Source organism: Vigna umbellata, chromosome 3, assembly GCF_029865625.1.
Source record: "Vigna umbellata cultivar VRB3 chromosome 3, Vumbellata_1.0, whole genome shotgun sequence".
Classification (NCBI taxonomy): Eukaryota; Viridiplantae; Streptophyta; class Magnoliopsida; order Fabales; family Fabaceae; genus Vigna; species Vigna umbellata.
In genome coordinates this window covers 49,872,927-49,891,116 of record NC_142167.1, presented here as the reverse complement: position 1 = coordinate 49,891,116, position 18,190 = coordinate 49,872,927, and the positions used below count along the sequence as shown (strand labels likewise).

At 28.4% G+C, this 18,190-nt stretch overlaps 2 protein-coding genes across 2 annotated transcripts; one reads left to right on the top strand and one right to left on the bottom strand.

Moving 5' to 3' along the window:
* Positions 1–4,403, top strand: LOC124834698 (uncharacterized). Its single transcript, XM_047309459.2, has 9 exons — positions 1–284; positions 705–880; positions 1,256–1,434; positions 1,900–2,184; positions 2,273–2,331; positions 2,422–2,458; positions 2,537–2,608; positions 3,136–3,457; positions 3,692–4,403. The coding sequence occupies exons 1-9, from the start codon at positions 158–160 to the stop codon at positions 4,106–4,108; spliced, it is 1,674 nt and encodes a 557-aa protein (XP_047165415.2). The 5' UTR covers positions 1–157; the 3' UTR covers positions 4,109–4,403.
* A 4,985-nt stretch (positions 4,404–9,388) lies between these two features.
* Positions 9,389–13,170, bottom strand: LOC124834696 (putative mannitol dehydrogenase). Its single transcript, XM_088110915.1, has 5 exons — positions 13,013–13,170; positions 12,045–12,158; positions 10,852–11,365; positions 10,489–10,642; positions 9,389–9,728 (listed from the first exon to the last, which is right to left on the bottom strand). The coding sequence occupies exons 1-5, from the start codon at positions 13,108–13,110 to the stop codon at positions 9,508–9,510; spliced, it is 1,101 nt and encodes a 366-aa protein (XP_087967041.1). The 5' UTR covers positions 13,111–13,170; the 3' UTR covers positions 9,389–9,507.
* Between the last annotated feature and the right edge of the window lie 5,020 nt (positions 13,171–18,190).

Below are 18,190 nucleotides of genomic sequence, written 5' to 3'. Positions count from 1 at the left end.
CCAGTTCCATAAATCATCCAAAGTTCCAATTTTTAGTTAGAATGCAACACAATCCTAAATAAACACTGTCACCATGATCAACCTCTAAGATTTCTTGAGGATCCAAAATGATGGGGTGCCATCTTTTAAGCTCTCAACACTGAACTTTCTTGTGGCAATGAAGTTTGCTTCCTTGATTGTGTTTCATTTGCTCTTCTTCATCTTCCCCCTAGCACTCTCTGTTCACTTTATTTCAGCTTTATCTCCAAGTGGGTCCATCAAACATCCCATAAAGTTTATCCTAGGTTGGTGTCTCTGGTACTTTGATTACAGGGAACGTGTTTTACCTTGGTAACTATGGTGCGCTAGCTGTAAATCTGATTTTCTCACAATTGTTTGGTTTCTCTGAAAGATGGGAATGTAAAATGAAATAATACGTAACCACTAGTGCTTCGTTTCATATTTAATATCAAGAAAATTGGATCACATAAGCTGATCAGATTGACAATGGTATTGCTAAATGCTTACGTGAATTTTGACATCTTCCAATGAAACAAGGCATATTCTTCATTCCATAACAAATAATGTTTCTATTTAAGGAAAGAGTATGTTTATTATGTGTGTTTTATTGGAAAACAAATCCAACAGCATGTTTGAACTGCACCCTGGTTTCGTCCATATTAACATATTTTGTTTTGTTCTTACCTTGCCTTTTTTGTTTTAAGGGGAAGAGAATTTGGGTCCGTGGAAGAATGAAGTCGCACAAGTAGCTCCAGAACCACGACCCGAGACTAAGGGTACTCTTGTCCTAGCAGCAAACAGGACCAATAGGCCTGACATTCTACGCAGATTTCGGTGTTACCAAGGTGGCTGGGACATTGCAAATCGACATTATTGGGCCGTAAGAGCTACAATGCTTCATTTTCATCGTGTTTTCAAATGACTGATGCTAATTTATTATGTATCTTCCCATCTCATTCCTGTTATATTTGACACTCTAGTATGTTGTTCTTCCCGGAGTTTCCGACCGACCCCACTCAGGATATTTGATCAGTTTGTTTGAATTGGACTTGACGATGTTCTTGTTGAGTTTGTTTTATTAGAGCTCCTTTTCACTTTTTTCTACTTTTGAAATGATATATCTTAAGTTGAGATTGTACTTTTCAGTTATGTAGTTCTTTGGGCGATTCTTTACTTTCCTGATGTTCCCAATAGACTCAAAATTTTGGTGTTCTCTTCAACTGAATTAATCAGTTTCAAACTCTTGTGTGTTCAGTCAGTTGGATTCACTGGTGTGGCTGGCTTCACAGTTGCTGTCCTATGGTTTATTTCATTTGGCTTGGCACTAGTGATTCATCTATGCTGTGGATGGGGAATTACAATCAAGGATAAAGGTTCAAATCGTTTGCAAAGAGTCTGGCTTGTGTTGCTGTTGTTATTCACCTGTGTTGTAACGTAATCCTCTCAACTTTGATATGATTTAATGTCTCTTTGTTAAAATCTAGGGCGACAAGTATCTTTGTTTTATTGTCTATTGTGTAGCTAATCCTGCATTTAGCCTAAACATTTTCTGTTTGGCACTTGAAAGAAGTCCACCCACGTAAATCATCATATTCAAATCCCTGGAATCAGAAATCATGGATTAAATTGTTAGAAGTTTTACGTCGACTAAGACCAATTTTGATAGTTACTCTGAAACTTTCTGAAACTTTGTGTTAACAGTGATTAATGATAAAGCTATTATTAAGACCAAAATTTACATATTTATTACATGTTGGTTACTAAAAATACTGAAAAAATCTTGTTAGAAGTATCAATTTCAAATGGTGAATTAAAAATTGATTTAACTGGTTATTCCATTCAAGCTTTGCTGGTAAATGTTACCTGGTTAACATTTTATATCCTCTTTTGATCCCACAGGACTGGATGTATAGTTCTCTCTTTTGGGCAGGAAAAATTCAATGGTGAGGCAATTGATACTCTCCATTACGTTGTGAATCAGTCAAATTACACAGTGCACACTCTAAGAAATGTTACAGAGTACCTGTCTCTTGCCAAATCTATCAAAGTGGCAGAGATGTTTCTTCCATCTGATATCATGGAGGATATTGACAATTTGAATGTGGATCTAAATACAGCAGCAGATACACTTTCTAACCACACAAATGAAAATTCTGTTAAAATACGAAAAGTATTTAATGCTGTGTATGTTTTCATAAACTTCACACTCTTCAGTTATCAGTATATGCAATTTAATATAGACATACATATGGTAAACTGATTCATTTTGCAGGCGTCTTGCTTTGATTATAATGGCAGCAATGATGCTACTACTGGCTCTAATCGGGTTAAGTATGTATTATTGATGATAACTTCTTCCAAAATTTGAGCTAATTTTCTACCTACATTCTTGCTCATGATCTACTTCTATGTTTTCTTCAGTCCTGTCTATCCTTGGATATCAACATGCTATCCTGGTGTAAGTTGTGATTATTACCTTTGCTTATTAATGTTTCTGTCTCAAGGACCGTTTTTATATTTTAATATTTCAATGCAGATTTGTTATCAGTGGATGGTTATTGGTTGCAACCACATTCATTCTTTGTGGAGTGTTCTCAATCCTTAATAAGTAAGGCCAATGTAGCTTGCTCATTCACAATGAACAAGCTAAAAATGAGTTCATTAGGGAGAAATTTGTTTTAATTTCCATTCTTATTTGTTTATTCTAAAAACATTTGTAGAGAAGTTTATCCAAATAGCTTTGGATTTCCTTTCTTAACCTAATATTAGGGTCAGTTAGAGACAGATTATATATATATATATATATATATATATATATATATATATATATATATATATAACTTCAATCCAACCCATATAAGAAATTGATACTACTTTTAATTCAAAATCTCAAGGTATTTGTCATTTCTACTCAATTTGTTAAAAAATGAACGTTAAACCTAACTCAACCCATAAACCGACTTATAAGATGAGGTTTGCACTCATTTATATATTATAAATTGACTTTATCTCTAGTGGAGGTGAGACTTCCAAACAAATGTAGGACTTAGTTTCACTGGTATTATTTCCAACACTTTACTTATCACTTATTACTTAGTCAGTGGACCAGGCATGATTAATTTATTTCTATTGTAGTGCAATCTGTGACACGTGCATGGCCATGGAAGAATGGGTGGAGAATCCACATGCAGAATCTGCTCTTAGCAACATCCTTCCATGTGTTGATCAGAGAACCACAAACAAGACACTTTTCCAGAGTAAACAAGTGGTTACCAATATTGTTAGTATTGTGAATCGGTTCATCTATGACACTGCTGATGCAAGTCCATCACAAGGTAGTATGAACTATTACAACCAATCTGGACCTTCAATGCCCCCTTTGTGCTATCCCTTTGACTCTCTCTTTCGAAAACGCCAGTGTACGCCTCAAGAAGTTCCCTCCGCCAAAGCTTCATTGGTATACTTATTAATGCAATTGAATTGAATTATGTTATTGTTTTTGTATTTATTTCTTGTAATGATGTTAGTTGAAAGTCCCACATCGACTAGAGATAAAGTCAAATTATAATATACAAGTAGGTGCAAAGCTCACCTTATAAGCCGGTTTTATAAGGTTGAGTTAGGTTTAAAAATTCACTTCTTAATAATGTTTAGGTAATTCATCTAATTCTTTGTTTGAACTTCTTAATAGGTTTGGAAGAGGTATGAATGTAAGATATCTGAGTATGGTGTTTGCTCAAGTATCGGCAGGGTGACCCCAGAGATATACTCGGAGTTAGTGGCAGTAGTTAACGAAAGTTATGCACTGGAACATTATACTCCAATTTTACTTAGCCTTCAGAATTGCAATTTTGTGAGGGAGACATTCAAAGAAATTACTTCACGTTACTGTCCTCCATTGAACTATTATCTTAAGCTTATCAATGTAGGATTGGGTCTAATTTCAATTGGTGTCTTGCTTTGTCTTGTTCTGTGGATACTTTATGCAAACCGCCCCCAAAGGGAGGAAGCGTTTGTTTGGCTCAACATAGTCATAAAACTAAGGAACAAATTAAGCAAGAACCCCAACAGAAATTCATCTCTGTCAATCGCACTGAGTGAAGTATAATTGTTGTACAATGTGTAAATAATTGGAAAAAGTAAAATGTGGTGTATAACTAAAAACAAGGTGAAGCGAAGCTACATCTTTAGTGGGAATTGGTGTACTGTACAAAATTATTACTGAGCAAAGGAAAGAAATCAAATTGTGTTTATTGAGTAATACATTTTTCTTATATATAAAGGTTATTCATGTGAAAGTGTCACTATAAATTATATGTTATGAGATCTCGATTTGGTTCACACTCAAAACTTAATAATCATTTGTTGTCAAGACAGATAAAATATGATTAAAAAAGAAACAAAATAAAAATAAAACCATAAACAAATAATATATGTTCTCACAATAAAACCATCGAAGAACCTTAGAATCTATCATGAACCTTATTTAAACTTTCTCACAATAACATATGTACACTATACTTGGTAACACCATAAACACCAGTAATAAATCAAGGGTAAATTGTCAATTCAATGCAAAAAGTATTGTCATGTTTTGTTCTTAGTACAATAAGAAAAAAATAATAATCTTTGTACACAACTTTTATTCGTTAGTTTTATTTGAATTGCCTTAGTGATTGAGGTGATTAAATAGATGTTTGGTCTTTTAGTAAATGTGTTGGTAGGGTTGTGATCCTTAACCCAAAGTATTTAAAGTTGTCTGCTCCATCCTCCAAGTTACACTAGTTTCTTTCTTCTCCTTGTCCTAGTCGTGGGGGAGGTGCCTGCAGAAGACACTCTCAGCACTTTTCATAATAATCTTGTAATAAAGATTAGTAACTAGAGTTAATTACCATTAGGTTTGACTCATTGAACACCAATAAATAACTATTATTTTCCTTAATTGCCCATTAATTCCTATTATTGTCCAGATTAATTACCAGTTAATGACTGTTCTAGACCGATAGATTCCTTACTGGATGGTCAACAGCTCGGTCCTTGGCTGACAGAGTGGTCATATAGTACAATAATGATCGTGTGTGTTTATCATAGGAAAAATTAAACTTAATATAGAATTAATCTTGTTTTTTGTTTGAAATTTAAAATCCCTTCAAGGTTAACTGCATATTAAGGTTAATTTTTTAGGATTTAATAAACACATGTCATAATTACTAAAGATAAAACATGTGCTTAATTATTCTAATCATTAACAAATTTCAATCAACACTAACAAAATTAAAGTGTTTGTACTAGAATATTTATTTTTCTTATTATACTAAAAAGAAAATATATTAATACTTGTGATATTGAACTAACTACTTACCTAAAAATTAGTTGGTATGACAATCTGATAGAAAACTCTAACATTTGTGTACATGTATAGACTAATTCACATTTAACCTTAGGGTTAAAGAAACACCATATTAATAGGACTTTTATCTTCTCTAACATTAGCTCTAATGAATTTAAAATCCATAACAAACTAAAAAGTATTTGGGTTGTTATTGCCTAAACATTTGCTCAAAGACCTAAACAAAGTGTTGCTCCATACAATGATTAAGATTTCCTTTGTTCCTATTGACACTCTAGGTTCACTCACCGTTCTCTATATATAAAACTAAACAAATTTTATCAGTTATGTACTGTTGAAAAAAAAACTTGTCTTTGCTACTAAACTACTTTGTTGCACTTTTCTCCTTTACAAAGTTACATTCAATCACATACATGTTATTGTGAAATCAACAACAATCTAGGTTTCCCTTCATTCACTACTGTTATGGCAAGTTCATTATTTTTTATCCTTAACAACACAAACTCTTACTCAACAATAACCACAAGATAATCAAGAACACATATAACATACAACTATAAACAAACAAAGATAAGTTTCCCCATACTTTGATCAATCATAAGGCTTTACCTACAATCCTAAAACACGGCCAATCTTTCTTTACACTAAGAGTTTCTCATCGCTCTCTCTCTTCTTCTCCCAAAACGTCAATCTCTTCTCTTCTTATGTTTTTTTGATTTAGAGTTTCTAAGGCTTCTAAACACCAAACTACCCCCTTAATTAATTTCAACACCAATTAAATAAAGGTAAAATACCCTTTTGTCCCTAGGCAGAAATATAAAAATAAAGAAATAACATAACAATTATGTTCAAACAAAAATATACACTAAAAAACACTAATTTTCAAACAAAAGCTTAAAGTCTCAGGACTACTTTATTTCTATAATCCCTATTTTTCCGAGTCTTATAACTGTTGGAAAAATTTATTAAAAAAAAATTAAGATCAATACCCAAATCAAATCTATTTAAAAAATTAACATGATTTTCAATTCAAAATTAATGAATTTATGATTTGTTTTTTTTATCTCAGTAACTTTATCATTTGTGAGACTTATACTTATATTTAGTTTTCTATTAAAAGCCTTTATAAGCCAATATCATAAAACAAACAATAACTTGTTAAAAATAATATATATAAAAGCTAAAATCGAATACTTTCAAGTATATTTATAAGTATGAAAATAAATAAGTAACTAATAAGCTTTTTAAAATATATTTTTTGGTAGTTGAGAGGAGGATGAAAGACCTTCTGGAGAAGAAAAATGGGGAGAGAAGACCAGATGTATCGCTAGCTACCCATCCATAAGCCTTCCTTGGATGCTCAACTTCATATTCCACTGCCATTTCAATTAACCTGCAACTCAAACACAAAGTAAATCCAACAAAAGTTAAAGACAGGAACAATAAAACAATGTTTAATGTATATAATGGAACCTGAAGTTCCTTAATTAAGAAAGCTAACTATACATAAATTGGACAGTGGGTCCTTCTGTCGTGTGCTGTTTGCCATTGACTTAATTGATGACCTACTACATTTGTTGTTAAGCGATTTTTTTATTAATGGTTATATGCTTCTTTTAATATTTTTTTACTTCTAAATCATTATAAAGAAATTATATATATTTTTGAATTAAATTATAAATATATTTAATTTATGTATTTTATAAAACAAATGTAAATAACATTTATCTCACAAATGAAATTTTACATGGACTATAATATATCATGTTAGAGAAAACATTTTACACAACTTTTATAAATTTTACAGATAAATATTTTATTATTTAATTTAGAGGAAAAATATAATTTTTATAAAATTTTTGGAATAAAAATATATTTAATTCTTAAATAAATAAAAATTATGAGAGTGTTGATAGGATAACAAAGTCTAATTAGAATATGCTACAAGAAATATCATGCTTATGTCTGTAATGGTATTAATTAATGAATACAATCAAACAGAGTGATTTGCAGTAGTCCGTTGACCATTGTTAGCGCAGCCAGCAAACGTATATGCATTGAATTAGTCAATACTTTCAATGTAAATTACAGTTTTAAAACATATGTATCCAAATTCTATTTTAATGGTATTTATGTTTGAGGGAATGATAACCAGTGACCACTGTATTAATAACTTTTAATTTTATTATATTTACGTGAAAACCTAGAATAATTAATTTTATTAATTACAATAATATAAATTTATATGACATAGAATGTTATCGTGGAATCAATGGCAATCTAGGTTTCCCTTCATTCATTATTGTTATGGCAAGTTCATTATTTTTTTTAACATATTTTCTTTCAAAGGTATGTTAATTTGTTCATTTTTGTATAAACTTACAAATGATGTTTTACAATTTTATTTTAATTCAATGCTAGGATCACACTTTTTAATAGTTTCAATATGGAAGCAAGCAGTATTAGCTCAAATTTCTAAACTAATGCATTTAAAAGTGGATCACACCTTAGTCACTACTTTGATTGAGAAATGGAGACCTAAAACTCACATTTCACCTTCCAAGTGTCGAGTATTCTATAACATTACCAAGCCTTGCATTTGAACTGGGTCTTAGGGTTTATAGAAGAATAGTAGTTAACACACAATGTCAAGCTAGGAGGAAAAGTTTGACAACTATCCAAAGTGTCACACCAATTAAAAGTCAATCATTCATCGGCTCACATGTCAAACTAAAATAACTAAGAAAATAGCTTTTAACTAGATGGCAAATCCATACAAAAAAAATTACATGTCCATTGTAGGGCATGCATACTAAGTTTGATTGCAAGAATTCTCATTCCTAATAAAATAGAAAACAAATTTCCATGTACTTACCTTTTTTTACTAATATGTACAAAACTATGTGATACAATTGGGGTTAAACTTGTTTAACTATATTATATAAGTAAATGTGTAGGGTGCTAATACAAAAATAATGGTGTTAGGAACAAAACAATAAATGTGGAAAGAGAGAAATAAGCAATACAAGAATTTAACGTGATTCAGCGTATAAATGTCTATGTCCATGATTATACTAAGTATTTTTCAAATACTCAGCAAATATCAAGGTGTGTTTTAACTTGTTTAGTGTAAAATTGAGTTCTACTGTTTAGGTCGTCTAACACCTTGTAGTTGTACAATGGCTTAACCTTTCTTAGGATGTCTAACCCTTTGAGTCATTTAACACTTTAGTAGTCTAACACCTTATGTTATCTAGAGACTTAAATCATCTAATGTTTTTATCAAGTGATTACCTTTAATGTATTAGTCTAACGCAATTACTTGTTTACTACTTAGACTTGTCTAATGTTAAAACTTGACTTTTTGCATTTGTCAAACTTTCAACTTACATTAATATTCATAATTCTTAAATATTATCAATTAAGCATATGAAAATACACATAGAAATTATATACTTTGATCTGTAAAATATATTAATCGATTATTATAACTCATTATATTTATAAGATGTTCACTTGTAGTTGTTTAATGTTTTTTTTTTTACTTCTAACCAGAGACTTCATCGTTAGATATAATGAGTGTTTTATTATCATCAAAAATCTTATTCACTTAAAAGAGGCTCATTTACTTTAACAACTAATAGAATGGGAGTGTTGACGGGCAAGGTGGTAATATAAAAGAAGAAGACGAAGGGATGGAGATGGAAGTGAGTTTGGAGAAGAAAAAAAAGAAAGAAAAAAAAAAGTAAGTTTTAAAAAAATTAACCTTTAATAATCAATTTATTGTTAACGAGTCACTATATGTTTGCATTAGAAGTGTATTGAATATACAACTCGATTATGAGAGGCTATATACTAACTATTGGATTTAGTAATTAATTTCTTTCACTAAGATGGTGTAAATACCTAGTTTCTGTGGTTAATTAGCTTGTCACGTATTTTTTTCGAATTTCAAATTCAAACAATTCAATTTAAAAACTATAAAATTAAATTTATTATAAAGTATTAAATTTTAAGTTGTTAAAATAAAACAGTATAATAGAAAATATGGAAATAAAATCCAACAATCCATTATTGAAAAGAAAATACATATGTGGCAAATCACACTAGGTATTCGAAATATAGTGGTCACTTTGTGTTTTATAAGTGAACGTGAATCAGTCCAAAGTGGTAGAAGGGTAGGGCTTCAACGTGTTGCCAACGTCAATCACAAATCGATATTTAACGTCAGCTTTGAGTAGACGCTCCATTGCTGTGTTAACATAATCCATTGGAATTACCTCAATTTCTGCTCTAACATTGTGTTCTGCTGCGAAATCTATCATTTCTTGTGTCTCCTTTATTCCTCCAATGTAACTTCCCGCTATACTTTTTCTCCCTGTCAATAATATGGAATTATAAACCTTACAATAATATTAATATCCATTGTCTTATATTAATTTAAAATCTTAGAGATAAAAAATGTTGGATTTAATAAACTTTAGACTGTTTCATACATTTACATATTTTAAATCGAGTTTTTTATTAAATTTTTTGTTCATTGAGTGTTTAAAATATTTATTTTTTTAATTGAGAATTTTTTTATTTAATGTTTGAATTAATTTCGTGATGTGGTTATTTTTTTAATATTTGCTTATTTTTCTTCATGAAGATGTGTTCAATATAATAATATCAATAATATAATAATATCGATGCGATTAATGTAAAACAATGTGACTTTTATTACTCATCGAAAGTATATTGGTAATGGAGTTCATCATATTTTCTTATGACTTCCACGTTAACATAAAAGGCTACTAAAAGACTATTTTGCCACTATCATCGATGGAGCACTCTTTTCATACAACACATTTTCAATTAAAAAAATAAAAATTAATTATTGGTTTATATTAACTTCAATATTCTTTGTAGAACTTTATAATTCTTAATATATAAACATAAATAAAGGAGACGACCAAAGAAAATAATAGTCACCTCACCTAATTAACATAAATAAATTAAACAACGAAAGTTTAATTAAAAAATATAAAAGTTTAAAATAATTAATAAAAAATTAATAGAAATTTAATCGAAATTTAAGATGGACATAAAATGTAACCAATCCAAAATTTTGTAGCTAATTTATATATGATTCTTACCCAAAATTAAAGACGGAAGTAGCAACTCGAGAGGCTTCTCTGGTGCTCCAACCGTCACTAGCTTTCCATGAGACTTTAACAGATCAATCAAGGACATGATAGGATGAACCGCATAAACAGTATCAATTATACCATCCAAGGTGCATTTTGCAGCCTACATACAAAGTTACAGGTGACAAAATTAAATGACAATACTTTCTAACTTATGACTAGTCACACTTATTTGGTAAAAATCGTAATATAAGATAGTCAAACACAATCCTAGAAAATAAACCATAAAATGGTCAAACACACAAACAATAACAATATCAGTATATCATAATTTGAAAAACATGGTGTGAGAGAAAGAACAAAATAAGACACCTTCATTTGATCCTGGTCTCTACTAAGCACAAAGTAATCTGCTCCAAGATGTTGAATGGCTTCTTGTTCCTTACTAGGAGAGGTACTAATGACAGTGACTTTCAAGCCAAGGGCTTTGGCAAACTTCACAGCCAGATGGCCCAATCCACCAAGGCCAACCACTCCTACATGCATACCAGGTTTGTCAAGGCCAAAATATCTCAAAGGTCCATACACTGTGATCCCTGCGCAAAGGAGAGGTGCAGCAACATCAAGAGGTAGGCCATTTGGAATGTTGACAACAAAGTGTTCGTCTGCAACCATGAAGTCAGAGAAACCCCCATATGTGATGCTACCATCCACATACTTGGCACCATATGAGGGAATCGCTTGTTGGCAGTAATTCTCAAGATTGTTGACACAATTTTCGCATGAGGAACAAGACCCAACCAAACATCCCACTGCCACCTTGTCTCCAATCTTAAACTTTTCTACTTTGCTTCCCACTTCCGTTACTTCTCCAACAATCTCACGCCTGAAATTAGTTATGCATTAAAATTAACTCAATCTTAAGCTTTTATCATAAATTTTTGAAATGAAAGAAACACAAAATGATGTGAAATGTCTAATGGACTTCCTTAATCTATCTTAAAAATCTCTCGTTTTGTTCAGAGACTAAGTTATAATATATAAATAACTAATATAAGTTAATATAACTTATATTAATTATTTATAATTTATTGGATAATCCAAATTGATTAGAGATAAAATAGAATTATAAATATAAAAACAAATACAAAATCTCATATTTCAAATTAATTTTGAAAAGTTAAGTCTACTTTTTAATAAAATTTATTCTGTGTTGAATTTGTTGTTTACGTTCAAACTATTGTTGAATTATTTATTATCTAATCTCAGGTTTAATATATATATTGTAAAGATGTTTTCAACAACTTTTTAAAATAATCTTTAAATAAAAGGTTAGGAATCTCAAACTTCTATTTGTAATCTCATCACATATTAGAAGAGTTTCTTTTATACGAGTTTACCATTTATTTTTTGTTATCTCTATTTTCACACTTTTCTTTGTGTAAAAAATATCCATTTTCTATTTTTTATCATACTTTTTTCTTACCAACTTAATTATAAATCATTTATAAAAGACACCAAGGTAAAAAAACATAGACATTATTAAAAGAAAGTAGAGATGATACCCAGGAACAAGTGGATAAATTGAATCACTCCAGTCATTCTTCAACTTGTGAAGGTCGGAATGACATATTCCACAGTACAACACCTTGAATGTCACATCCTTTTCTCCTGTTTTTCTGTTATTCCAAAAGAAAATTTTAGACACCCTATTTTTGTTTAAAGTAATTATCGATTGACATAGTAATATTATAAACAAAAACTCCTTATTTATCACACTACCTAAAATATTTGGAAATAAGAAAATTAAAATTGTTTCATTGTCTCTACCATCTAAATCATTATTTCAGTTAATAATTCGTATATCAATTTAAATGATAAATTATACACTCATACGACATCACATCATGAAAATAAACTATAAGGTTCCATTAAAAAAAAGAAAGAGTCTTCTATCATGAATAAAATATGTTAGAATTAGGAATCCATTAATATAACTTTTTGTGACATAAAACTATTAATATACATTATTCATATTTTACTATAATTTTGAAAACAAGATACTGGTGGAAAAATTTATTGAAAAAAAAAATTAAGATCAATACGTAAATCAAATCTATACTAAAAATTAACATGTTTTTAATTCAAAATCTTATATCTCGGTCAACTTTATCATTTCTCACACTTGTTTAATGTGAGACATATATAATTATATTTAGTTTTCTACCACTACAATAAGAAAAAAGAAAAAAAAATAGAAGGTGTACCGTAATTTAAGCCAATATCATAAAACATATTATTGAAAGTTAATATTCATATTAATTAGAAATAAAATTAATTTAGAATATCATAAAATATATAATATTGAAAATTTTACACTAATTAAAGATAAAATCAATTTAAAATATATAAAATCAATTTAAAATATACAAGTGAGTGTATTTTTAAATATATTTATAAGTATTAAAATAAATAAATAGCTAATAAATTTTTTAAAATATATTTTTTGGTAGTTGAGAGGAGAATGAAAGACCTTCTGGAGAAGAAAAATGGGGAGAGAAGACCAGATGCATCCCTTGCTGCCCATCCATAAGCCTTCCTTGGATGCTCAACTTCGTATTCCATTGCCATTTCAATTAACCTGCAACTCAAAAACAAAGTAACTCCAACAAAAGTTAAAGACAGGAACAACTAAACTATGTTTAATGTAGATAATGGAACCTGAAGTATGAAAGTTAACCTATTTATAAGTTGGACAGTGGGTCCTTCTGTCGTCTGCTGTATGCCATTGACGTATTTGATGACCTACTCCATTTGTTGTTAAGCTTTTTTTTATTAATGGTTATATGCTTTTTTCAATATTTTTTAGTTCTAAATCATTATAAAAACTTATATTTCTTTTTAAATTAAATTATAAAATATTTAACTTGTGTATTTTATAAAACAAATGCAAATAACATTTATCTCACAAATGAAATTTTACATGGACTATAATATATCTTGTTAGAGAAAACATTTTACATAACTTTTATAAATTTTATAGATAAAATACTTTGTTATTTAGTTTAGAGGCAAAATATAATTTTTATAAATTTTTGGAATAAAAATATATTTAATTCTTAAATAAATAAATTATGAGAGTGTTGATAGGATAACAAAGACTAATTAGAATCTGCTGCAAGAAATATTATGCTTCTGTCTGTAATGGTATTAATTAATGAATACAATCAAGCAGAGTGATTTGCAGTTGTCCGTTGACCAATGTTAGCAGCCAGCAAAAAGTATATCCATTGAATCAGTGAATACTTTCAATGTAGTGTAACTATTGGTTTATAGTTTTAAAACATATGTATCCAAATTCTATTTTAATTGTATTTATGTTTGAGGGAACGATAACCAGTGACCACTGTATTAATAATTTTTAATTTTATTATATTTACGTTAAAATCTAGAATAATTAATTTTATTAATTAGAATAATATAAATTTATATGACATATTTTTTTAAGATAAAAATATCTTTACTTTAACTTATATTTGCCATTTAGGTTGTACAAACACGAAGGAAAAAAAGTATTAATTTGTGGAGTTTGTGTGCTTGCTATCAAACATGTGTTTAACAAAATTGCCATTGTTGAAAGAAATACGAAAAAATCACTCTTTAGTGTTGGAAGAATCACGAAATCGTTATTCTTGGAAAAAAATTGTAAGTTCATTTTTTCGTTTTTATATAAGTTGAGGATTTCTTGTTTCTGTAATGTCAGGGATATGCGTCTAGGGTTGTTGTTATTTTTTGTTTAATGTTGATGTTACAACAACGAGTACACTATGTTGGGAGAGATATATCTCTAATTAAAGGTATTGATCTTATAAAACTGTGGTGGAAGGGGTCCAAACAAACATTACTCACTGATGGAGAGGTATTATACTTAGCTAACTAAGTAAAGGCCAATGACGAAAAGATTCAAATATATTGAAATATGTTCCTAGTGAGGCTTAAGTAATTAACTTCATTGTTATTGGTGCATTGGATGAAGTCATGTGTGAAGAGGCAGAGGTAAGACACGCAAAGGTCATGGAGGAAGAGGTTAATGTGGTTAAAGAAGAGGTAAACATATGCTCCAGAAGGTTGAAAAATGATATAATTTTACTTGCAAAAAATTCTCTTATACTCAAGTCAATAAAAAAGTTAGATCTTAATGTGCAAAATAGTAAAAGTGAGTTTCAATGTGTCTTTCTTAATAAACTACATGTGTATGAGTCTAGATGCCCTATGTCATTTATGTGATTTAAATATGAATATAATTGTTACAAACATGTTATTGAAAAACATTTAATGACTATTTAAATGATCTAATAAAATTGTTGAGATTTTAATAAAGGATCCTTGTTGGGTTGCGCGATTAGTAATGTACTAACGATCCTAATTTATGTGTCACTGGTGTTTTTTTAAATTTTATTGTGTTTTAAATATTTATATTTCAATAATTTGATATTACTTTTGCCACGTGAAATGATCCTCCATTAAACTCTATTTAAATTTTATATAAATTTTATAACAATATTTTTATTAAAATTGATATTTTTATTAAGTATTTTCATTAAATATTTTTATGTAAGTATATTTAAATTTATATTTTCATTAAACTTTATTTAAGTTTTGTTTTAAAGTTTTAAATATATGTATTTTAAATTGTTATTAAATTGTTTTAAAATTTTACATTTGAATTTAATTTTTTTAAACCAATTCTAACATTTGTATAAAAAAAATTATATATAAATATTTGAAACAAAATTTAAATAAAGTTCAATGTAAAATAGAAATTTAAATAAAAATTATGTTATATTTTTGTTTTTGCTTAACCACAAAATCTCATTGTTCAAGCCAAGACTTACATTTACGTGATACCTTATGTATTTATATTTCTCAAGAACAAATGATGGAAACCCATATAGGGAGCTTGATGGAGATCCATCCAAGAAATTACAACTTAACCAGGGTTGGTAGGATGAAAGAAGAAGAAGAAGAACTCTAATCTTGTGAAGATGGTGTTTCAAGCTTATTTTTTTTCTTTCTCTTAAGTTTAAATATTACATATGTATTTCTTTAGCCCTTATATTTGGGCCAATGACCTACTTATTCAGAAAGCTTAGTACACATTGACGACTTTGAAAATTTAAGTGCATAGGTCAAGAAAGTACCTGCTTACAGTTAATTGAAAACCTTTGGAGTCTAGTTTCCAAAAAATAAATCAGCTCATTTGGAGTTCTCTAGAGAAAGTTATGAGTCAAACAATCAACAAAGGTTAAAGTTGTCAAGATGTTGTCAATTGAGCTAGTTCTTGGCCTTCTAGCATTGCATGGGCCTTGGAAAAGGAGAGTGCCCCTTTTGGCTTGCTTAAGCTTTAAGATACATTTTATCGTTTGGTAGATTGATGAAAAGGCTCTCATGCATGCACTTGGTTAAAAATTTAAGAGAAGGTTCCTATTCTTTGCATTTGGACATTTCAAGAACCTTTGCTAGTTCAGTATACTTTTTTTAAATTCATGAACTTTAGCTTCTTTCTAAAGTCACTCATTCACTTATAAAAGGAATGCTCTATCATTTGTAAAATCAACTTGAAAATAAACATAAGAAAAATTATGCCAAATTGCATTCTCTCTTCTTCTAAGTTCACTAGGTTTTGTCTTTTATAAAGACTTTTCCTAACCCTTTACTTGTAGTTTGACATAACCTCCTTTAAGAACATCTCAAAAACCACCTACAAATTCCTTCATCAATTCATGACTTCCGCTCATCTTTTTTTATCTCCATGGAGGTTTCATCAAGTTACTCGAAGAGGTTTCCTTCAAAAAAAAAATCCTAACCCTAAAAATATCTTCTACCTTCTTTAGTCGTTGCTTAAATCTCTTATAGATATACATAAATATCCTTTTTTGTTTTTATTTTTGTTTCTAACAAAGTTTCATTGTTTTCAATACTCACGTTCCCTTTATTCCCGTTTTTGTTTCTGTTTAAAAGTCCAAAAATTTTGTTTTCAATCTTCTTTTTCTTCCTTGTGAAATCCCTATGACTTATCTACCAATTATGTATTTGTTTCTAATAAAATGACCAAAGCTTTGAATGCATGCATAATTAAAGTTTTTTTTTTAAAAAAACGTTTTTCTTTTAAAAAAAAACTTGGCTCATGTGAGGCTCCATTTTTTCATTTAAAACGACTATATGTTGTTTTCTCTCTCTCATTTTTAAGCACCACTAACATGGAGTGTTGCTCCCTCCACCACCTGCAATACCCCATACCTAATTTGTCCTTACTATAAAACGAATGTTGACATCCATTTACATATTTTATATTTTATTTTATTATTTTTATTTTAAAAAAAAAAAGAAAATTTCAACGTGGCCACATCCGTTTAATAGATTTTTAAAAAGTATTTTAATTATTGTTTAAATAATAATACATAAATTAAATTAATAATAATTATTTTATTAAATAAAAAAATATTAATTTAAAAATAATTAAGTAATAATTTTAAAAAAATTAAATAATATTTATATATTAATTTAAAATACAATAAATTAAAAAATTAAAAACTAAAAAGAAAAGAAAAACTTCAACGGACGTGGCCATCCATTTTAATAAATTTTTAAAAAACATTTTAATTATTATTTAAATAATAATACATAAATTAAATTAATAATAATTATTTTATTAAATAAAATTAATTTATAAATAATTAAATAATAACTTTTAAAAAATTAAATAATATTTATATATTAATTTAAAATACAATAAATTAAAAAACTAAAAACTAAAAAAGAAAACTTCAACAGATATTGTCTTATAAAAAATATTTTAATTATTATTTAAATAATAATACATAAATTAAATTAATAATTATTATTTTATTAAATAAAATAAAATTAATTTATAAATAATTAAGTAATAATTTTAAAAAAATTAAATAATATTTATATATTAATTTAAGATACAATAAATCAAAAACTAAAAACTAAAAGAAAAGAAAAAATCTCAACGGATATGGTACATCTGTTAGACTTTTTTTCTTTAACAGTCGACATTTGTATAAAAAAAGAGACAGGGATATAAATATTTTAAAATATAAAAAATAGATTTAGAATTTAAAAAAAAAATATATAATTTAAAAAATAATATGGGACGGTGTAGGGAGTAACCTCCTAGTATGCACGTAAGACATTTTACAAACCAAACCCTTCTTTAAACTGTGAGCCCATACAGTGAATTCCCAAGAGAATGAACCTTCAACCCATATGCATCACCAAAGTAACCCTAACCACTGTTATAAGCTTTTCATTGAAAATTTTACATAAAATTATCCATAAAAAACATACAAAATCCAATAATTATAAATTGATTTATTTATTTACCAATAATTTTAACACAAAATCACACAAAAAAAAAAACTAATTTACTTTATCTTATTATTTTCACATAATTTTACAAAAAATACAAAAACTAAATTGAAAATTTTCACACTTATCCCAACTGTTACGGGAAAAAAAATTCTTATTATAATAATTAAAAAAAAAGTAAAAACACTGGTGACAAAGTTATCGTTAGTACAAAATTAACGAAAGAATCAAATTACGTCACATTTTTTTAAATAAAGACCTAACACTCATCAAAATCTGATGACATGATATTTCAAATAAATTGAGGTTTTAAACC

Bases quoted from the DNA above. Each gene is read 5' to 3' on its own strand.
- LOC124834698 (XM_047309459.2), top strand. From the start codon at position 158: ATGAAGTTTGCTTCCTTGATTGTGTTTCATTTGCTCTTCTTCATCTTC. The intron at 2,459-2,536 runs GTAAGTTGTGAT...ATTTCAATGCAG, and splicing joins TATCAACATGCTATCCTGGT to ATTTGTTATCAGTGGATGGT. The intron at 2,609-3,135 runs GTAAGGCCAATG...TTTCTATTGTAG, and splicing joins GTGTTCTCAATCCTTAATAA to TGCAATCTGTGACACGTGCA.
- LOC124834696 (XM_088110915.1), bottom strand. From the start codon at position 13,110: ATGGCAATGGAATACGAAGTTGAGCATCCAAGGAAGGCTTATGGATGG. The intron at 12,159-13,012 runs GTCTTTCATTCT...TTGGAATAACAG, and splicing joins CCATTTTTCTTCTCCAGAAG to AAAAACAGGAGAAAAGGATG. The intron at 11,366-12,044 runs GTATCATCTCTA...AACTAATTTCAG, and splicing joins ATTTATCCACTTGTTCCTGG to GCGTGAGATTGTTGGAGAAG.